The sequence below is a fragment of the Marmota monax genome, unplaced genomic scaffold (genome assembly GCF_021218885.2).
Source record: "Marmota monax isolate L192 unplaced genomic scaffold, Marmota_monax_Labrador192_F-V1.1 WCK01_AAM20220418_F8-fsc00023, whole genome shotgun sequence".
NCBI classification, from domain to species: domain Eukaryota; kingdom Metazoa; phylum Chordata; class Mammalia; order Rodentia; family Sciuridae; genus Marmota; species Marmota monax.
Genome location: NW_026692907.1, coordinates 10,249,952 through 10,270,835, shown reverse-complemented (window position 1 = coordinate 10,270,835; position 20,884 = coordinate 10,249,952). Strand labels below are relative to the sequence as shown.

The following is a 20,884-nucleotide window of genomic DNA, read 5'->3' as shown; positions in this document are numbered from 1 at the left end:
GAAATAATTTGTAGATGAGTGAGATGTTGCAATGTACAAAACTTGGGCTCTGTGTACAGAGCTTTTCTGGGCTTCTAAACCTATAAAGAAAAAAGGCTGGCCCTTAGATTTGTCAAGGCCTGAATCTTTTGGAATAAAGCATAAAACTCAGCATTCACACCCAGTGTGGATCCTAGACTGGGAGGTGCAGACGAGCTGTAAACAGACAGGAAAGCTGGCATCTTCAGAGGGGGATACTCTAGAACTAGGGAAAACCCTAGGCCTGGCCTTTGGTGTGACTTAATGAAGTAAGAAGCACAGCTGCCTAAAGTTTTTATTTAGAATCTAGTGACATGAATTTCAGTGACATCGACTTTTATGTTTCTTAAAAATTGAATGATTTGAAGTGTAAAAAGCTTGGAGGAAAATGGAAGGGCCAACTGATTGCTAGACACACTGCCACCTAATGGCATGCACCCCAAATGTCAAGTGGAAAACCACTCCAACTCCAGAAATTTAAAAGAAATTTTAGCATCCTTGGACTTCAAGCTGATGTTATTATTATTAAAAAAATTTTTTTTGAGATATTGGGGACTGAACCCAGGGATGCTCTACCACTGAGCTACATATCGAGCTCCTTTTATTTTTTGAGACAGAATCTCCCTAAGTTAAGTTGCTGAGGCTGGCTTCAAAATTCCAGTCCTTCTTGCCTCTGCCTCCTTTTGCTGGGATTACAAGCATGTGCTACTGTGCCCTGAGAGGTGGATGTTTTATACATAGAGAATAATGCAGAAACTTCTCTTCATCCCTACATAATGCTCTAGTCCAGCTGATCTCAGGGGTGGTCCATAACTAGCAGCATCAGCAACACCTGGGAGCTATTAGAGAAGAAATAAAACTTCCTGCATCTACACCTGTTCTTCAGCATCTGAATCTCTGGGGGGACCCAGCAAATCCTGGTTAAGAAGCCCTCCAGATGTTTTTTGGAGCTACAGATTTGAGAAGCACTTCTATAGGTAACTCATTTTAGCTGCTGTCAAAAGGACTTGTACTCTTGATTCTTTTCTATTTTTGTGTGCACATGATAGAAAATTAAAACAAAAATGATACTACATGATAAAAAAATTAGACACTTTTACTCTCTAGAGACACAGAAATTTTCTCTTTTTAATCCTGGAGGAATAAAATAAACAATATGCTTACATGGCTATTTTGAAAATGTATCACCTTCATGATGACTCCTTACTCCACCAGATGAAAATTTAGTGTGCTCGTGAAGATGTGGAGAAAAAGTTACACTCATACATTGCTGCTGCAAATTGGTGCAACCACTTTAGAAAGCAGTATGGAGATTCCTTAGAAAACTTGGAATGGAACCACCATTTGACCCAGTTATCCCACTCCTTGGTTTATACCCAAAGGACTTTAAATCAGCATACTATAGTGATGCAGCCACATCAATGTTTATAGCAGCTCAATTCATAATAGCTTAGCTAGGGAACCAACTTATATGCACTTCAACAGATGAATGGATAAAGAAAATGTGGTATGTATACACAATGGAATATTACTCAGCCATAAGAAAGAATGAATTTATGACTTCTTCTAGTAAATGGATGGATGTGGAGACTATCATGCTAAGTAAAATAAGCCAATCTCCCCCAAATCAAAGGCCAAATGTTCTCTCTGGTATGTGGATGTTAACACACAATGGGGGTGGGCATTGAATTAGACAAAGGGGAATGAAGGGAAGCGAGAGAGATGGGAATAGGAAAGACAATAGAATGGATCAGATATAACTTTCCTATGTTTATATATGAATACACGACCAGTGTAACTCCACAACATGTAGAACTATATGAATGGGATTCTACTTAACATATATCACTATCTATAGTTATGTATCTTTATGTGTCTGTGTGTGTGGTACTAGGGATCGAAACCAGGGTCTTGCACACATTAAGCAAGCAGTCTGCTGCTGAGCTACATCCTCCACCTATAATTTATATATTTTAAAGTTTTACCTGTTTCCTAACTTGTATTTTCCTTCCACTAAAACATCACAAATTCCTATCTTTTTATTATCTCATGCATCAAAATATTTACTTCCATTGGTTTTATTATTGTAATAAGGACTCTGAGGCTGCTTTTGCTAAAAGCATGGGCCATACCTGTAATCCTAGCAGCTTGGGAGGCTGAGGCTGTAGGATTATGAGTTCAAAGCCAGCCTCAGCAATTTAGCAAGACCCTGAGAAACTTAGTGAGACCCTGTCTCTAAGTAAAATATAAAAAGGGCTGGGGATATGGCTCAGTGGTTAAGTATCCTTGAGCTCGATCCTGGGTCTTTGTCAGAGTGTGGCCACATTGAGAATAAGCTCCTTTCCTGTGTTCCCCAGCACCTGTCTGTGACAGGGGTGGTGGCTGAGTCTGACCTGTGGGACCCCCAGGGTTAGTATCCTCCAGCCTAGGAATTCAGTGACACGATGACTTATAAATGTTTATGTAAATGTGATTCACACTGCACCAACTACTATACTATAAATATGTTTCCTTTTTTGGTATAAACTTATTTTCCCCAAGGTTAATGGTTAGCTCATACTTTATTTTATTTTATTTTTTAAATATTTATTTATTTTTTTAGTTGTAGTTGGAAACAATAACTCTATTTTATTTATTTATATGTAGTACTGAGGATCGAACCCAGGGCCCTGCACGTACTAGGCGAGCACTCTACCGCTGAGCCACAACCCCAGCCCTCATGCTTTATTTTTATATATTTATCATTAGGCTTACACTTTCCAACTGTTCTTGGATTTCCAATCCCGTTACATATATTAGACAATCTATCCCTCTTTTTCCTTTGTAACCCTTCCTGAAGCCCCCCTTTCCTCCTGTTCCTGTTGCCTATGTTTTCTCTTTGCCTACCACATAGCTGTCATCCAGAAATTTTAATGCACTCCAGCACTGTAGCTACTGGCTTCCTTCATTCCTGTTTTGCTTATTTGTTGAAGTATATCCTAAAGGAATTTTCTAAGTAAAATATTGCTGATTAAAAAAAGAAAAAAGTCAGATGCCACTGGGTCTGGTGGTGCACCTCTGTAATCCTAGACAATTGGGAGGCTCAGATAGGAGGATCACAAGTTGGAGGCCAGCCTGGGCAACTTAATGAGGCCCTGTCTCAAAAACCAAAAGGGGCTGGGGTGTATCTCAGTGGTGGAGCACCCTGGATTCAATCCCTGATGCCATGAAAACAAAAACAAAAAAATTCCTTATATGTTCTTTTATTTCCCATGTCCTAAAGAAAGATGTAAAAACAGAAACAAAAACAATTTTCTAGCAGAGTATGGCTTATTTGAGTCTATCCAAAGTTTTTACAGTAATTTCATAGACAAAATAATTGAATGAGACAAATTATCAAACTACAGAAGCAAATAAAATTGGGAACATTTAAAAAGGCCAAATCAATGTTATTGATCAATATATAATTGGCAAGAAGAAATCATCAGACTTCAAGGGCAGAATTATCTACTGTTTATTGATTGACTGATTCATTCATTTACATGCTGAGGATTGAACCCTGGGGATCCTTACCACTAAGCTACATCCATAATACTTTTTATTTTTTTGAGACAGTCTTGCTAAACTGCTTAGGCTGGCCTCCATCTTGCAATATTCCTGCCTTAGCCTCCCAAATCTCTAGGATAACAGGAATATGCAACCATGCCTGGCTTAGCATTAGCAATTTAAACTCTGGGGAGAAGCTTTCAGACATGACGGCTATCTCTCCCACTCATCTCTTCCACCCTGCAGCCTTTTGACCCAGTCCTTAGTCTTCCCTGTTGCCACCAGCATTTGCTGACTGCTTTGTAAGACACAATTATCTGACCTTTCCTGCTGCTCTGCCAGTTTACTGGCCCACCTAAGGATAAAAGTAACTGCCCAATGACAAGTCAGCTGTGATAACTGTATTGTTGGAATTACTCCATGCACAGTTTTAATTAAAACAAACACACGGAGCAATTGGAAGGCGCTGGATGCGGGACACGAGTTTCCTGGGTTTGTGTCTAAAGCCTTTGGGAGCACATATGCTCTGTACCCGTAAGTGTGAAGATTACAACTGTCAAAATCTCAAAGGATTCCATAATTTTTTAAATAGCACATGTTACAAAATAAAAACAACTCACAAGATTAACAAGAGAACATTCTGAAATCACACTTCATCATCTTCTTAAAATACAGAAATACAAAAAAGAAGGAACTCTTTCAAAAGTATGTTAATAGTGGCAATTTGGTTGAAATGAAGTGTTAAATCTACATGGGAAAGTGTGTGTGTATGTGTGCGTGCGCATATGCGCATGTGCATTTGTGTGCACGCATGTGTGGTATTGGGAATCAATCCCACAGGCATTCTATTACTGAGTTATATCCCAAGCCCTTTATTTTTAATTTTAATTTATATTTTTGGAACCAAGGATTGAACCCAGGGGTGCTTAACCACTGAACAACATCCCCAGACCTTTTTATTTTTTAATTTTGAGACAGGTTCTTGCTAAGTTGCTTAGAGCTTTGCTAATTGCTGAGGCTGGCTTTGAACTTGCAATCCTTCTGCCTCAGACTCATGAGCCTCTGAGATTACAGACATGCACCACTGTGCCTGGATGCAAGTCCTTTATTTTTAAGTTTTTATTTTGGGACAGAGTCTCACTAAATTGCCCAGGCTGGCCTTGAACTTGTGATTCTATCTGGGTCTCAGCCTCCTGAGTAGCTGGGATTACAGGCGTAAGCCAAAATGTCTAGCATGAGCTCATTTTCATTTCAGGTACTTTTAAAATTTAGCTAATATTTTACTTTTAAACTATATCTTTTGGGGGGTATGTGTGTGGGGGAACTGGGATTAGACCCCCAGGGCCTAGCATGTGCTTTACCACTCAACTACACTCCAGACTCAAATTGTGTTTTCTTAATTCTTTGTGAACAAGGTAGAGCCGAACAAATTATAGCAGCATGTGAAAATACCCACAATGCCAGATTTTGCTAAGAGACTTTCCTTGTCGTGGTTCCCATAGGAGGTGATGTTCTCTTACATTCCCTGTGACTGACAGCTCTGAAGCTCAGGCACTGCACTTGTGATGCGTGCCTCTAGAGGTCAGTAGAACTCGAAGGACAAGGGAGTACAGCAAACCAGCAAATGGTTCTCTAGGGGTGTAGGGAGGACTATGAGGCAGCTACACACCTAAGTTCCCACAGAAAGTGAGAACAGCAACAAGGAGTTGAGGAGAAACAGAACCAGGCCTGTCCACACAGTGTTTTGCTTTGCATTCAACAGAAACTTGGAGACCCAAATAATAGACTGGGCCTACCACATAAATTCCCTTGAACTAATATTGGGTCTATCACATAAACTCCCTTGAAACCAGTGACAGTATTTTCGTGATTTCCCTCATACATGCTGAAGCCATTTGCGGTTTTTAACATCTGCCTTAGCACTTGGGGCCTGTATCACTCAGACGTCAAACTTAAGCACCACAAATTGGTTCTCCCAAATGGAATGGGTTTTCAATCCAAGCTTCTTATTTTAAGGCTAGACTTATCTGAATGGCTGGTGGTGGGTTTTGATCTTTTATACCTATAAACCATTTTACACTACCTCTGCAGAATAGTGGTGATTACAATCCTATATATTTGGGGATGCTCACTAATGAAACTTGCTGACAGTATGCTGCCTCTAGACAGCTGAAACATAAGTGGAGGTAATTAATGGTACACTTTGCTTTGACTTCCTGGTACATTTCTCTGTGCCTCTGGACAATACTCGTGGGGACCACAGCTGATCAATAACTGTCCGCCTTAATTGATGACCACCATGCACCAAGAGCTTAACCATGTTGGCAATCATGTACGCTACTGGAAAAGCAGTATTGTATTCTTCTTCTCCTTTAGAAGGACAGGAAGAAACAGCATTTGGACAGTCTAGTACAGTCTTTGGATATAAAAAAGGAAATCATTTCCTATTTCTTGCAAACTTGGATTTACAAAAGAACGCTGGAAATTAAAAGCCTTGTTGATTTATCATGTGAAGCAAAGAGTAATTTCTCTCCCCTTGTTATGCTTTCATATAATCATGCTCACTGCCTGTACGGGTGGCATTACAGAATTTCTGAATAAAAAATAATACTTTCTTGCTTTCAACCTTCATAATTCACATCAGCAGGCACCCCGCTGGGCGGTGATGCCTACTGCCAGTGACGCTCAATCTTTTCTGCCAGCCACTTATCTGCCTCGCGCAGCTGCACGTCCCATTGATCACAGTACCTGCAGGATAATGCGCCCGTAGGCGTTCTTCAGCAGATTAACCACATCGGCATGAGACAGCCCATCCAGAGGTTGCCCATTAATGCTGACAATCCGATCTCCAACCTGGAAATATAAAAGTGGTGGAAAATCACTATCATTAAAAAAAATTAAATTTGAGAAGAATGCTGAAAATTCTTTGTAAGTCATATTTCCCATTTGTGGCTATTGTGATGACTCTGTGTTTCGACTGTGTGTGTGCCTGTTAGAGAAGCACGAGGAATTTTTATGGCTTTCCCCAAATATAGACGAATTGGAGAAACAAGAAGGGGATCAGATTTGATTGCTGAAAGGCACAGTAGGTCACTTTTGTGTTTTGGGAATTGTGGTGTTTCATACATCCACTTGCCGGTAATAGTGGGGTGCACAAATTAACTGTTCAATAAAGCTCTAATGAGGGAGCCAAATATTTTCTGCTTTATTTTTCTACTTAAGATTAAGGTGGAAAAGGAAAAAAAAAATCATAAAAATGTTGATTCTTTTGGTTGGGGGAAGATTCTAAGGTCAAGTCTCTCTGAGCTGAAAACCAATTTTGAGTAGAATGGAGTGCTAAAATGGGTTTGGGGAGGTTTGCAAAGGGGCTGCAATTTCTTCTTTTATGGAGAAGCTTTGATACAAACAATAACATTTTTATATGCCCAGGGACCTAATGATCTCAGGTATAAAGTTTCTCTAATGCATTTTGCCCTCAGCACGGATCTCTGATGGCTTTTGGATTCCAAGTTTCAACGAGGTCCCCATGGCTGCACCTTCCTCCCCCCACGCCATCATGTGCCATGCCGTCAGCCCTTAATCCACTCCCCCTCTTGCTTACTTTATTTTTTATTTTTTATTTATTTATTTATTTTTTAAACAATGAGTGACTACTTTTCCCCATTGGACTAGTGGGAATTATTTATTTATTTATTTATTTATTTATTTTAAGAGAGAGAGAATCTTTTTAATATTTATTTTTTAGTTTTTGGCGGACACAACATCTTTGTTTGTATGTGGTGCTGAGGATCGAACCCGGGCCACACGCAAGGTAGGTGAGCGCGCTACCGCTTGAGCCACATCCCCAGCCCTCTTGCTTACTTTAAGCTTCTGTGTACGTGCAGCCACTCCGCTGGCCTGAATCATGGCAATAAATATAGGGATATCTCCTAAGGGACTCCCTTTTCCTCCTGCAATACTGATTCCAAGGGCATCGCTGAGCTCCTAAAAAAGAAAGAAAACAGAACACTTGAATGTTCAATAAAAAGCCATAACCTGATTGTCCCCCAAATGCTGTTGAACAAAACCCCTCCTTGACACAGGAGGCCAGGAGAACATGTGAGTTAAGCACGGGGCCTTTGGAGTCAGAGGTACCGAGATTTCAATTCTAGCGCTTAGCTGCAGGGTCTTGGAGAAGTCACTCTCTTAGGAGTCCCACCTCTCCGTACAAAATGGGAAGAAGACTGCAGCGATGGCTGAGGGTTAAGTGCAGTGCGGTTCTGGCCTACAGAAAAGGCTCAAGAAAAGGCAACAGTGGGAGTAAATTTAAAAACAAACAAAAACCTGCTCAGTACAGTGGCCAATTCTGAGGCAGCCTTGGCAAGTGTGCTCTCATATGGTGTTTATGATTAAACTGCCACACATATGCTCTTCTGGGTGTGAACAAACACACTTGGCTCCAGAAGAGCTGTGCAGTTGCATTAAAACAAAGGATCTTAGGGGACACCCACTGTTGTGACAACAGTTTGGAGAGGGAAGCAAAATGTTACAGAAAGTGCTCCCTAAGATGGACTCTGGGGAAGAGACTTGGCTTCTAGACTTATTTGTACCACAGGATTAATATTTTCCAAATCACTAGAAGAACAAATGACAAGTCCCTGTTACGGCACGGTGGCATACACATTTCTCTTCTACTCATTACAATGAAGTCTTTATCAAAAGTATAAAGAAAAACTACCTGCAGCCTCTGAAATGTAAAGAAACCAATTAAACTGTGGTGGTGAATGAGAACTTGGGGGAATGAGAACATTCTCCTGGAAGCTCTGCCCAGAATGTGGTTCCCCGTCAAGGAGTGCAAAAGGTGGGGTGAAAGGCTGAAGTTCTCTAGAAACTCATTTTTCTGGCTAGAGGAACAAGGAAAAGGATCTCCAGGTGGCTGGAGAATATGGCAGGAAAACCAGCATGGAAAAAGCTGGAAAGCTGGGATTCCCAATTCTGCAAATAAACCCACAAAATTCTCAGGCTCAATTCTAAGCTACATATATGTGGGATGGTCACAGATAGGCATAGCATGGTTTCTAGAACAGAACTGGGAGTTGAACCACCACCTACAAAAGGTGAGATGGAACTTGCATTCTGTATTATTGTGGGGTTTTGTTTTGCCATGCTGGGGACTGAATTCAAGGCCTTGCACATGTTAGGCAAATGCTCTACCACTGAGCCACATCCCCAGGTGGAACTTAGATTATGATAGCTAAAACATCAGCTTTCTTTAGCGTCCATACAATGTAATACTCATAAGGTTCAGGGTAAAATACTAAATTAGTCAATCTGCAAAAACCCAGAAAAATGTGACCAATTTTCTTTTGATGTCCTTTAGAATATAAAGGACAGCTGAAAGCAAAATCTATAACTCTGTTTATTTAGATATAGTTAGCATGCATGACGTCTTGGGTTTGATCCCTAGCACTATAAAACAAAAATACAAACAAAACAATTTATAAAGATGTGAACATATGATAAATTTGGTCTAAATGTCAGTGGTGGTGTGATAAAAGGGACTGGATGACTGCAAGGCTTCTGTAGTTTAAATTAATCATTTAAATATATACACAGATTAAGCTGGGTACAGAGGCACACACCTATAACCCAGTGACTTGGGAGATTGAGATAGGAGAACTGCAAGTTCTAGTCTAACCTCTTCAATTTGGTGAGATGCTGTCTCAAAATAAAATATAAAAAGGGCTGGGGGAGTGGCTCAATGGCAGAGTGCTTGCCTAGTGTGCATGAGGCCCTGGGTTCAATCCTCAGCACAAAAAAACAAACAAAAATTCACCAAACCAAACCTTACATCATATGTATTATAAATTTTAAAAAATAGTATTTACTTTTAAAAATATTTATTTTGTTTATTTATATGTGGTGCTAAGAATTGAACCCAGTGCCTCACACATGCTAGGCAAGGGTACTGCCACTGAGCCACAACCCCAGCCCCCTATACTTTGTTATTAATATCAGTGCTGCCATGTCACACCTGTAATTCAGGATGATGGCAATGCTGCCCTCTCATCACAGGTAGCTTACATCCTGTTGTCACAGCATCTGTGTGTTACATGTACTTCCTGATTGTGCCCATAGTCAAGTCTTGTGTACCAAATGGTAAGACACATTTTATTATGATGTGTGCTTGGACACTGTGTGGGAGAATAGGGGTGGTGTAAGCAGGACTTATTAGAGAAGCCTGTAAAAACAAAAGACTGAAATATAAAATGTTTTTAAAATCTTGGAATGATGAGAAATTTATAAAATAATTTGGGTTTAACTCCATTGTAATGTGTCCTTAACTGATCCATAATTATGTGCTTTTTGGTACATTTAACTTCCCCATCATAGGATCATCTGAGTCGCTGCTCTGGTGAAAAGATACTGGGAGCAAATAAGACTGACTTAGTCCAACAGTGACCATAATAACACATGCCACTTTGTGGGCATTCACGGTATACTATACCATGCGCATTTCCTCACTTAGTCCACACAACTATATGGGCATTAAAGGGAAGTCAGTATTATCAACCCCATTCTATAGATGAGAGAGTTGAGGTTGATCATAAAGTTAATGTTATGGACTAAATTGTATTCCCCTTAAGACTCATATTTTGAAGGCCCAAGTACCAGTGCCCCCAAATGTGAGTGTATATGGAGAGGTCTTTAAAATGAGGGGGTTGGGTGGGCCCTTGTCTTTATGAGGATGCTGACTCCATGGTTTCTTTCTGAAAGAAGAGGTTAGGACATAGAAGAGAAATGGGGGTGGATGATGAGACAGAGAGGTCACTGAGAAGGCTAGGGAAAAACCAAAGCTGCTGGTACCTTGACCTTGGACTTTCAGCCTCTGGAACCATGAGAAAATAGATTTCTGTTGTTGAAGACACTCAGTCTGTGATATTCTGTTATAACAGCCCCCATGAACAAATACAGACAAATGAATAAATATAGCACTCCTCAACAGAGATATGAGAGAGTCCAGAGAACAGTCACGCTGGACATCACCTTACTGTGGTTGACTATTATGATTACAACACAGTCAAAATTTTTTAATTACTTTCTAGTGTAACAAGTTTATAAACTGAGACGCATCTTATGCAATCTTCTCAAAAGGGCAATTTAGCAACACATAAAAACCCTAATTAACAAGCATGGCATTTCTTTTGGTGATGCTAGGGATTGAATCCAGGACCTCGTGCTTGCTAGGAAAGTGTTCTAACACTGAGCCACGCCCCCAACTCCTAAGCATGGCTTTTGATCCAAGAGGTTCACATAGAGGAATTAATCTTGAGATTATTAAAAACAGTGAAATAAATGACTTACTCTGATTATCTCAACAGTCCTTGGTCCCATATCTGTGCCTATATAAATAAAGAAGCAAGACCATTAACTTTGTAAAATTCAGAGACAATACATTTAGGATATATAATACTCTCCCACAAAAAATGGCACCATTTTCTAGTCCTTTCAAGAGAGGATGCTGGAGCCTGCAGGCTTTCCCTGCTCTCCACTTCAGCCTGGCAGCAAGCCCTCAGGGCTCTGTCCTTTATTTTAAGGAAGTGCTCTCAGTTTGAGATAGATGCGGCCATCATCATTTGGACTGCAGCAGCACTGCCTGAAGCAGGGTGATCAGGGCTGGGAGGTGAGCCCCAAGAGTGATTTGTTGTATACTTTTCTTTCCTAATCAAAGCTAGCCCTCCACCCAAGGAAAGACTCACCAAGACCCTTGTGTCTGCTCTGTCCCTAGTGGAGTATGCACCCTCCTTTGCCCCTCCCCAAGTACTGGGGATTGAACCCTGGGGCATGATACCATTGGGCCACATCCCCTGCCCTTTTTACTTATTGACACAGAGTCTCACTAAGTTGTTGAGGCTGGCTTTGAACTTGTGACCCTCCTGCTTTAGCCTTCCAAGTTGCAGGGCTTGGGGCATGTGCCACTGTGTCCAGGTGGCCATGTGTACTTCTGACCTCCCCCTAGTGACCTGTAATTTATTATTCACTTTGTAAAGAGCTGCACACACTTTCCTCATTATTTCAGTACTAAGGATTGAACCCAGTGTCTTGTGCATGCTAGGTAAGTGCCCCACTATTCAGCTACACCTCCAGCCCAATAGCTGTGCTTTCTGATGCACTTTAGTTCTGCTTCTGTTGTTCATGTGATCTGTGTACTCTTACGGGCACACTCCAAACAGGAATCTTCAGGGCTCTCCTCTGGCTAGGATAGACCTTTCTGAAAAGGTGGCTTATGTGGCCAAACTCAGATTCTACATTTAAAGACAAGATTTTTTTAAAACCCTAATATTTTTTTAAAAACTGGGTAACAGGAAGTTTCGGCTGGTGGTGTGTCCACATGATACCTGAACTTCTCTGGGAAGGATCTGGAGTTCTTTTGGTGCCAACCAGGTTCTGTAGGCCAGCAATGACAGGGGCCAAGGAAGGCCGACAGCTGATGTGTGTGCCGTGCAGATCCCCCTAAAAAGGAGAACCAGTGGTCTCTGAGGGCAGACGCTGATTTGACCCTGACAATTCATGCTTATCATTAGTGAGCCTGTTGCTGAAGTCATCAGAGCCATGAAACAGAATTCTGAAGAGGCCAAGACAGACAACTAAAATATTCATACCCAGTCTTTCACCACTAAAGCCCAGTCCCATCTGAACCTTTCCTCCACTGTTTCCTCTATTATATGTACTTTTATATGTGATTTCAATCAGGTGAGAAAAACTGCAATCATTTGAGCTCCCCTTATTCCACATAAAATCAAGAACATTTTCCTTGGTTGCCACATAGTGTTTATAATGGCCAGCTAATGTGTCATTTGTGGCTACAATCAGCATGTATTCTCAGATTACCCAAACTGTCTTATGTATTTTGCTAAAACAACTATGATAAAAATCTCAATTAACAAACATTTGACCACATGGAGCCCTTGATTGTAGGAGAAAGCAGCAAATACAAAGGGAAAAAGGTTTATTTTAGGTATATGTTACTTTTTTCTCAAAAAATTTCCTAGAGTCAACAGTAATTTAATCTAATCTGCTGTAACTATGTTACCTGAACTTTTAGTCATTTAAATAAATATTTGAGGTCTACAATGCATAGTCATTTATGGCTAATGACTCTTAATAAAAATTCAAAACATAGTGAAGACCCTCTCTAACATAAACTATTTCATTAATAATGAATATTTTCCGTACCAAATTATCGAAAACCATGTCTAACTGCATTGACATTTTAAGATAAGCCTAAAATAACTATTATCAATTGATACATTATAATCTGATTCATTTCTTTAACTCTATGGTACAAGATGTTTAATATCTTAACATTTCTTAAGTATGAAAAATTTCAAATACATCAAAAGATTGGAAGAGTTACAGATATCCATAACCATATTACCTAGATTCCATAATTGAAAAATTGCTATATTTTCTCTCCCCAAGCCCCCCCCCCCCCTTTTTTTTGGTGGTGGTGGTACTGGGATTGAACCCAAGGACAGTCTACCTCTGAGCTAACATCTCTAGCCCTTTTCATTTTTTACTTTTGAGACAAGGTCTTGCTAAGTTGTCCAGGCATCCAGGCTATTGCACCAGCTATATTTTCTTTATTTCACATCATCTATTCATCAATTGACTCATCTATTTTTTGTTTGTTTGTACCAGAGATTGAACTCAAGGGCACTCATCCACTGAGCCACAAACCCGGCCCTATTTTGTATTTTATTTAGAGACAGGGTCTCACTGAGTTGCTTAGCGCCTCGTTGTTGCTGAGGCTGGCTTTGAATGCGTTATCCTCCTGTCTCATCCTCCCTAGCCGCTGGAATTACAGGCATGTGCCACTTCACCCAGATGACTCCTTTGTTTTTAAAAATTCATTTCAATGTAAGTTGTAGATATTAGCACACTTGAGGATGGATACATTAAGGAAGTACAACACATTGTAACTTCTGCCCCAAAACAATCTCAGAATAATGTATTTGCCAAGGCCTTTATTAATTTGGACTTGTCTGGCTGTGTTCCCTCAGTTACATGAGGAAAGGATTTCTCTGATTATCTCAACAAGATTTTTCTTAATACATACTTTCCTCTTTAGAGTTGAGATACTTCCTCCTGCTTGGCAGAAAAACCCATTTTTAAAGAGTGTCAGTGGCCCCAAGGCTACAAGCTCTCTCCTGAGAAGCCCACTTTCTATGGATCAAATCACGAGTTATGGAGTTACCATTCTCCTTAATCCCCAACAGGTGGCATCTTTCTCTCTACCTTATAATTGCTCAGAAGGAAAGCTGTGCCCCTGGAAGGTCCTGACTGCTTTCAATAGGTCTGGAACTGAACACGTTTGGGAATGGAATTCTCTTTTTCTCCATCAGGGTCATGGGCTTTGACTCATGATAATGGAAAACATTTCCTTTTCACAGTCAACTACAATCCTACAAACAGGGTGGATTCTCATATATTTCACCCATAATTATAAGGACAAGGTGATGACAAAATACACTTTTAAAAACACTGAATTAAATTTCTATCCCCTAAACTAAAAATTCTGTGCAAGAAAGTTAGGGAGAAGCATTTGAGGGCTGGGATGTAGCTCAGTGGTAGAGTGCTTGTCTAGCAAACGCAAGACCTTGAGTTCAATCCCCAGGACTACTGCCCCCCTCCCTTGCAAAAAAAAACAAAAAAAAAGAAAGAAAGAAAAAAAATGTATTTGACACTTTGTCCCAGGTTTTCAAATCTGATAACTTATATATCAATTATGATGATGCTCACATATTTTCCTCAAGAAAGTCAGAAATCTAGCTCTTCCTACCATCCCAGCTGTCATTCCAAATTTCTCTTAAAACACACAACCTCCCCTTACCTCAGTGGGCCTTTGCATACTACTCTGTCTAGGTTGCAATCTTTTTCCCCTCAAACTCCTTTAGAAGTGATACCCAGTGGAACCTCCTCAATAGCTCTCTCTCATAATCTGGCAAGAAGAAAAATCTCATTTCCAGAGTGGTTCATTCTGCGTTTTAGTCTCCTGTGTACAATGAGGCTTTAATGAAATCATTCAACAAACATGAGTCTTCCATTCAGGGAGAGGCCTGAGACAACTACTTGCACCCTCAGTGCCCACTGTCTATACAGGTATGGTCAGAACCATCACCAACTAGTCACCCATGGGATTCCACAGCAGCACCATGTCTTTCTTCCTATATTTGCTGCCCATTATGTATGCCAGAAATGACAGGCCAGCCTGTCTGTGAGCCCATCTGAACAATATTTTTCCATGTCCATTTTGGGACAGCAATAAATTTAGCTAATATCCTTGGGGAAGCACCTGTTGTGCTAACAAAATCAGAACATCTTCTGAACAAAGGTCTGGGAGAGGCTCTGTGTCAAAGGTGACCAGGGAGGGACTAAAAGCCATGTTTTTAACTTCAAAACAAAGGCCTGTACACAAGGAGACCAAGGGCACACATGCAAGTTTGTATGGCTGCACTTTGTATCAATGGGACTAAACATGCAGTCTGCAATCTTGATTGTATACAGAAAAAAATACAGTGAAATATACTTTGTTTAAAGAAAGTGGCACTTACATCAGCCTTGTACATAAACATAAGATGTTTGCTAACCCACAAAATATCACCCACTAAGGCCTCCCTCCCACGGGAGAAACCCTCACACTTCATTCTCCTAGGACTATGCCATTAATTGCCCTCAGCATGTGTGAGGGGCTATTCACAAGTTAACTTTATAGCAATATTTAATTGAATGAATAGAACAATGTTGTGCTAATGAGGGTCAAATTGCTACCAGATGTTGCCTTTTTTTTTTTTTTAAGTAAACACAGCTGTGTGCCTAGGCAATATAGACTAATAGAGGGAGAGGAAGGGTTCTAAGAAACATTTGCAGGCAATTAAGGACAGAAAAATCTAGGGATTAATGAATTTCCATCCCACCTTTCATTTTTATTTCAAACACATGAAAACACACTGCACTTGGCGTTGTGAACAAGCTGAATATTAGACATTATTCTAACAATTGTTTATGAAATAAGGAACTTTCCCCCAGCGGGAGCAGGAGAGGGAGGCAGTGTGCTGCGAAGCCATGGACCACCTGACTGTTTGGCGATGTCTTCCTCGAGGAGGCCCAGGAACCGGCTCGGAGTCTTCCAATCTCGAGCTGCACAAGCCCCTGTGCACACTTGGGAAGAACGGAACAGAAATGAAAAGCAGTAGCATTCAGGTTCTCAAACACTAGAGCAGAACCTCTACTCATCTCTGCAGCCAGAGTCATGAAAGAGTTGCGAAGGCAAAAGGCACAACCGAGACACCATCACCCAAAAGCCTAGCAGAGTGACAGCTCTAGACACAGTGGCATTCACATCATGGCTTCCCACATGCACAGAAAGGACCAGATTCTAATTCACCTCTTTTCTTTCTCCCTTCTGATGAAAGTACTCATGGACAGAGAAATCATTCAGAAAAATGAGGTGAAGAGGACAGAAAAATCAGGCATGGCAGCCCAGGGACTCACCTTGAGTACGGTGGCCACCGTCTCCTGAGAGGCATTTCTCATGTCCTCTCCATTCACAGATAGGATCTGATCTCCCTGAATCAACCTCCCATCCAGGTCTGCAGCTCCACCTTTCACGATGTCAGAAATAAACACTCCGCTTCCATTTCTGTTAATACCATTAAGTGGTGGGGTTACAGGCAAACCTCATACTTCTTAGTTAAAAACTGAGTTGGTTAACTTTCTATATAGATGCACTAAATCCTAAAATTTGGCAGAAGGGCCCTATCAAACGATCAAAGCCAATGCTTCCACTTACTTCCCAAATAATAAACTGCAGCATGCCACTCTTTAGTTTATGCTCATTTATTCTGCCTCCTGCATATTAATTTTTATTGGTCCAAGGACATACTTTTTTGCAAGGTGAAAATTTTAGTGGAGTGAAATGGAAATTTACTTTAAAAGATGGAGATAAGTACTCTTAAAACCAACAGGTTATTTCTCTAGAGAAGATAAGCTAACATTTGATATATTCTATTTGATCTAGTTCTAGTCTTCTCACTTTTTTCTTGCCTTTATTTTTAAAGACCTAATAACATGTATTTGATGAATACACAAATTTATATCTCAAAATTCGACAGGTTAAAAAGTATACACCTTTAGTTTTCCTCTCACTTCTGTTACCAAGTTCCTTTCTCAGAGGCAACCCACATTACCTGTTTCTTGGGTAGGTAAAAGGAATATTTTGTTTACACATAAGCAAAATGCCCATGCAGAGTACATAAGTATATATGAGTGACCATACACAGATTTCTTTTTTTTCTTTCACTTAATAATACAGCTTGGCAATTGTGTGTGTGTGTGTGTGTGTGTGTGTGTGTGTGTTTTAAAGATTAAACCCAGGACCTCATACCTGTTAAGCATCTGCTTTACCACTGAGCTACAACCCCTGCTTCAACTGATCTTTATTACACTTGGAGCTTCCTCATTGTTCTGTGGCTACATACTATTCTGTAGGCGTTCCATAATGGACAAATGGGTTATTTCCACTCTTTAGCTACTGCAAACAATGCGCAATAAATACCTGCAAGGATATTAAGATAAACTCCAAGGCATGAAATTGTTAGTGAAAGGGAACTGAATTTTGAGAGAGATACATCTGATTCTTTACAATTCAAGTTTTTGTACTAAGAAATATAAATCTTCTTACAAATTCAAGGTGAAATGATGATGCTGTATGAAGATGATTATTTCATCAATCTACCACATGATAATAAAGCAAAGTCATTACTCTAAATGGAAACTCCCCTGGTATGTGTATGTCTCAGGACAAGAAAGCAAACTTCAATATTTCTCTGTCAGTTGCTCTGCACCCACATGTGCATTGCTTTTTGTTTAGTAATGTAAGAGATTAAGCATTTTTGTTTTGAAATGCATTTTCAGAGTGATGGTTTTATTGTGCTGAAGTAAAAATGTCATGGTATCATGACAGCACAGTACTCAAAAATGGGGAATGGCTGGGTGTGGTGGTGTACATCTGTAACTCCAGCAACTCAGGAGAATGAGAAAGGAGGCTCATGAGGTCAAAAGCCAGCCTGGGCGACTTAGCAAGACACTGTTTCCAAAACAAAATAAAAATACAACATAAAAAGGGCTGGGGATGTGGCTCAGTGCTTAAGTGCCCCTGGGTTCAATCCCAGTACCAAAAAAAAAAAAAAAAAAAAAGGGTGTGGGGACAGCTAATACTGCTGCGTACTGGACTGCTGCATAAAGGCATGAGAGTCACCAGAGGTCTTTGAGGGCACATGCCATGACATCTATAACATGGACTTAAATTCTTCCCATGACGATGTTCAAGGCAATCTAAGGCCATACAGGCATATCACCTAGAATTTTTGCAGGCTAGTTACCCAAACCAGTAAACCATGGAAGCTAGGATGACAGTTTTGTGATATTACTTTCCTTTCCAATTCAGTGTAAGAGAAACTTCCTAATGTCATCCTGGAACAATTACTCTAATTCCTATCACATTGTTAAGCAGTACAGACTTGGAGCAACCTAGCCACCAGGATCCATCTGTATTTTTGGTGCAAACTATTATTTTGGGGACATCTTTCCTTTCTTTTCCCTTCCTCCCTCCCTGCCTTCCTATCTTTTCTAATGGCATTAGGGATTGCTCTCTATCATCCAACTATATCCCTAACCCTTTTTATTTTGAGACATGGTCAATTTGCTGACGTTGGCCTCTAATTTGGGATTTTTTTCCCACAGCCTCACAAGTAGCTAGGGTTATACGTGTAAGCCATCACATCTGGGGACATCTTTCTGAAAAGAAAACTACTATCATGCTTGCCACTCAACTATGTCTACCAACTAGTTTAACACAGTATGAAATTATCATGATGCTCCATGCCAGATCAATTTTCTTAATCTAATATTGTATGAATCAACCTCTTAACATGAGCTGTTTTCTGGATATAGTTGTATTAACTACTCTCTACAAGCCTCCTCCCTAGGTATTCCAAGTAGAAAAGACCTTGCTAGCTGTTTTTACTCTAGAAGGAAATAAAATAGATTGGGTTGTTTGGATTTGGAGTTCTATCTTGATATGGTAAGTTTTCTTTTTTGGTAAGATGTTTGGAGGTATGACCAATGAAGTTTACATATTCGTAATTATTTTAGTTTTATTTTGATTTTTTGGTATTGGGGATTGAACCAGGTAAGCTCTACTATTGAGCTATATCCCCACTCCTTTTTCATTTTTTATTTTGATACAAGGTCTTGTTACATTGTTCAATCCGGCCTAGAACTTGTGATCCTCCTGCCTCAGCCTCCTGAGTTACTGGGATTACAGGCATGGGCCATCGTGCCTGGCTACAAGCATCTTAGTTTAGAAATCCCATAATTACTTTACGTCAGACTTTATCCTTCAGTGTCCATAGGCATTAGTTCTAGAGGTGTGAAGGGAAAGGTCAGTGCTGACCTGCACAGTAGTCCTTACCGTTTCCCAACAATGCTCAGGCCCAGTCCTCGGCCGGCCTTCTTCTGCAGATCCACAGGGAAGATCTCCAAGTTCTCCTCGTCCCTGTAGTGTGCCTCATCGCGGTACACCACCAGTCGCACCTTCTGCGGGGTCTGCCTCAGGGCTGTGATGGCTTCCTCATGGCTGGAGGTCCTCAGGTCAACCCCATTAACCTGCAACAATGGGCATCCTGTGGTGGCTGCTGACACAGAGCCCCCTCTGCCTGCGGAAGCTCCCCGATCCAACCAGTGAAAAACCTCTAGGAATTTCCAGTCTTTCCCAAAACACACAGGTGTGACCACTAGCAGCACGAGCTGCTTGAAATATGAAGAAGGGGAGTCTTACACAACCCCACCTCACAGAAGCATAGACGGTGGTGGGTGAGTGCACATGATCACGCAATTCACATAGCTGTGAACTTGACTGGGGAGAGGGGGAGAGGACTGAATCATTTGAATTCGGTTAAAGGGAAATAAACAGTGTCAGTCAGCAGTTTTAGACTCAGTTCACTCCTGACTGACATCGTTACTATTTTTTAAAAAATGTTTTAGTTGTAGATGGACACAATATCTTTATTTATTTATCTTTATGCGGTGCTGAGAATCGAACCCAGTGCCTCATGCAAGCTAAGTGAGTGCTCTACCACTGAGCCACAATCCCAACCCCATCCCCAGATACCCGCCCCCCCGCCCCGCCCCACTCTTAATTGCTGTCATCACAACTACTTTAGAATAGTCCTGGAAGAAATGAGGGACTGGTATCTCCAACAGTATCAAAGACCCAGCATCAAAAAAACCCTGAAGGGAGAAAAGAGAATAGATTGTTCCTAAAGAAGGTGATATTGGGCTGTTGTTTAAAGCTGATTCTATGAGCCAAGAAATTGTTTTAAAGCTGACTTTCTTTGTTTTCACAGTACTGAGGAAGGAGCACAGGCCTCCTGTCAGGTTGGCAAGTGCGCTACCAACGAGCTACAACCTTAGCCCTTTTTATTTTGATGCAGGGCCTTGCTAAGTTGCTGAACTTGCAATTCTCTTGCCTCAGCCTTCTGAGTAGGTGGGTTTATGGGCACGTGACACTGTTCCTGGCTTAAAAAGCACAATTTTCAAGCTGACTTTTCTTCTCTGGTGTATCTCAGTGGCCTCTCTACTCACTTAGACTAAATACAACCAGAATAACAGTGGCTAAGGACCTGGGTATTGAATATAGATGGATGCTGGGAGCCATTAGCCAAGTAAGTATGACAATTTCCTTGCCAGCATACCCCATGTTGCAGTGACATTGAATGTACTTAACCTTGCTCAAGGACCAAGGCAGATTAGGGTGTTCCCGGTTTTAAGATAATCTTGTTTAGGGCGTTCCCAGTTTAGGTTCCAGGTTTAAGGTTTAAGATTATTCCTGCTGGGAATAGGGCGTATCCTGCTGCCTGAGTTCCCCTTGAGTTCTCACGGGATTCAGACAGTATATTTTGGAGATAGAAGCCCAGTGGAGGTGAATTTGGGAGAGAAGGTGGATTTGGGAAGAGAACGTGGATTTCCCCAGAACGTGATTGTAGATGGCTGGTGTGAGTTCGGGAATAAAGAGTTGCTGTTTGAATCTACAAGCTGTGTGGTGGCTCGTGATTGTGTGCCCAGCCAGACTGCGGCATTTGTGCCCAGCCAGACGGCATTTGTGCCCAGCCAGACTGCGGCATTTGGTGGCCCGTACGGGGGACTTCTGAAGCTTAGAGGTAAGTGAAATTTCTCACCCTTGAGGAAGAGAGAAAGAATGGGTGAACATTTCAAAAAACAATGTGTTATCGTTTTGATT

At 40.9% G+C, this 20,884-nt stretch overlaps 1 protein-coding gene across 7 annotated transcripts in view; it reads right to left on the bottom strand.

The window, feature by feature from the left end:
• The window catches only part of Patj (PATJ crumbs cell polarity complex component), a 360,314-nt gene that overhangs the window by 19,094 nt on the left and 320,336 nt on the right, over positions 1 to 20,884 (bottom strand). For 6 of the 7 annotated variants that reach the window (XM_046450923.2, XM_058581534.1, XM_046450926.2 and 3 more), the window contains 7 exons: positions 19,058 to 19,251; positions 16,078 to 16,225; positions 15,658 to 15,744; positions 11,922 to 12,036; positions 10,888 to 10,925; positions 7,405 to 7,527; positions 6,292 to 6,396 (listed from right to left, as the gene is read on the bottom strand). In XM_046450923.2, the coding sequence (XP_046306879.1) occupies positions 6,292 to 6,396; positions 7,405 to 7,527; positions 10,888 to 10,925; positions 11,922 to 12,036; positions 15,658 to 15,744; positions 16,078 to 16,225; positions 19,058 to 19,251 (810 nt within the window). The remainder of the gene's footprint in view (positions 1 to 6,291; positions 6,397 to 7,404; positions 7,528 to 10,887; positions 10,926 to 11,921; positions 12,037 to 15,657; positions 15,745 to 16,077; positions 16,226 to 19,057; positions 19,252 to 20,884) is intronic. The other variant, XM_046450925.2, reaches the window with a different exon arrangement.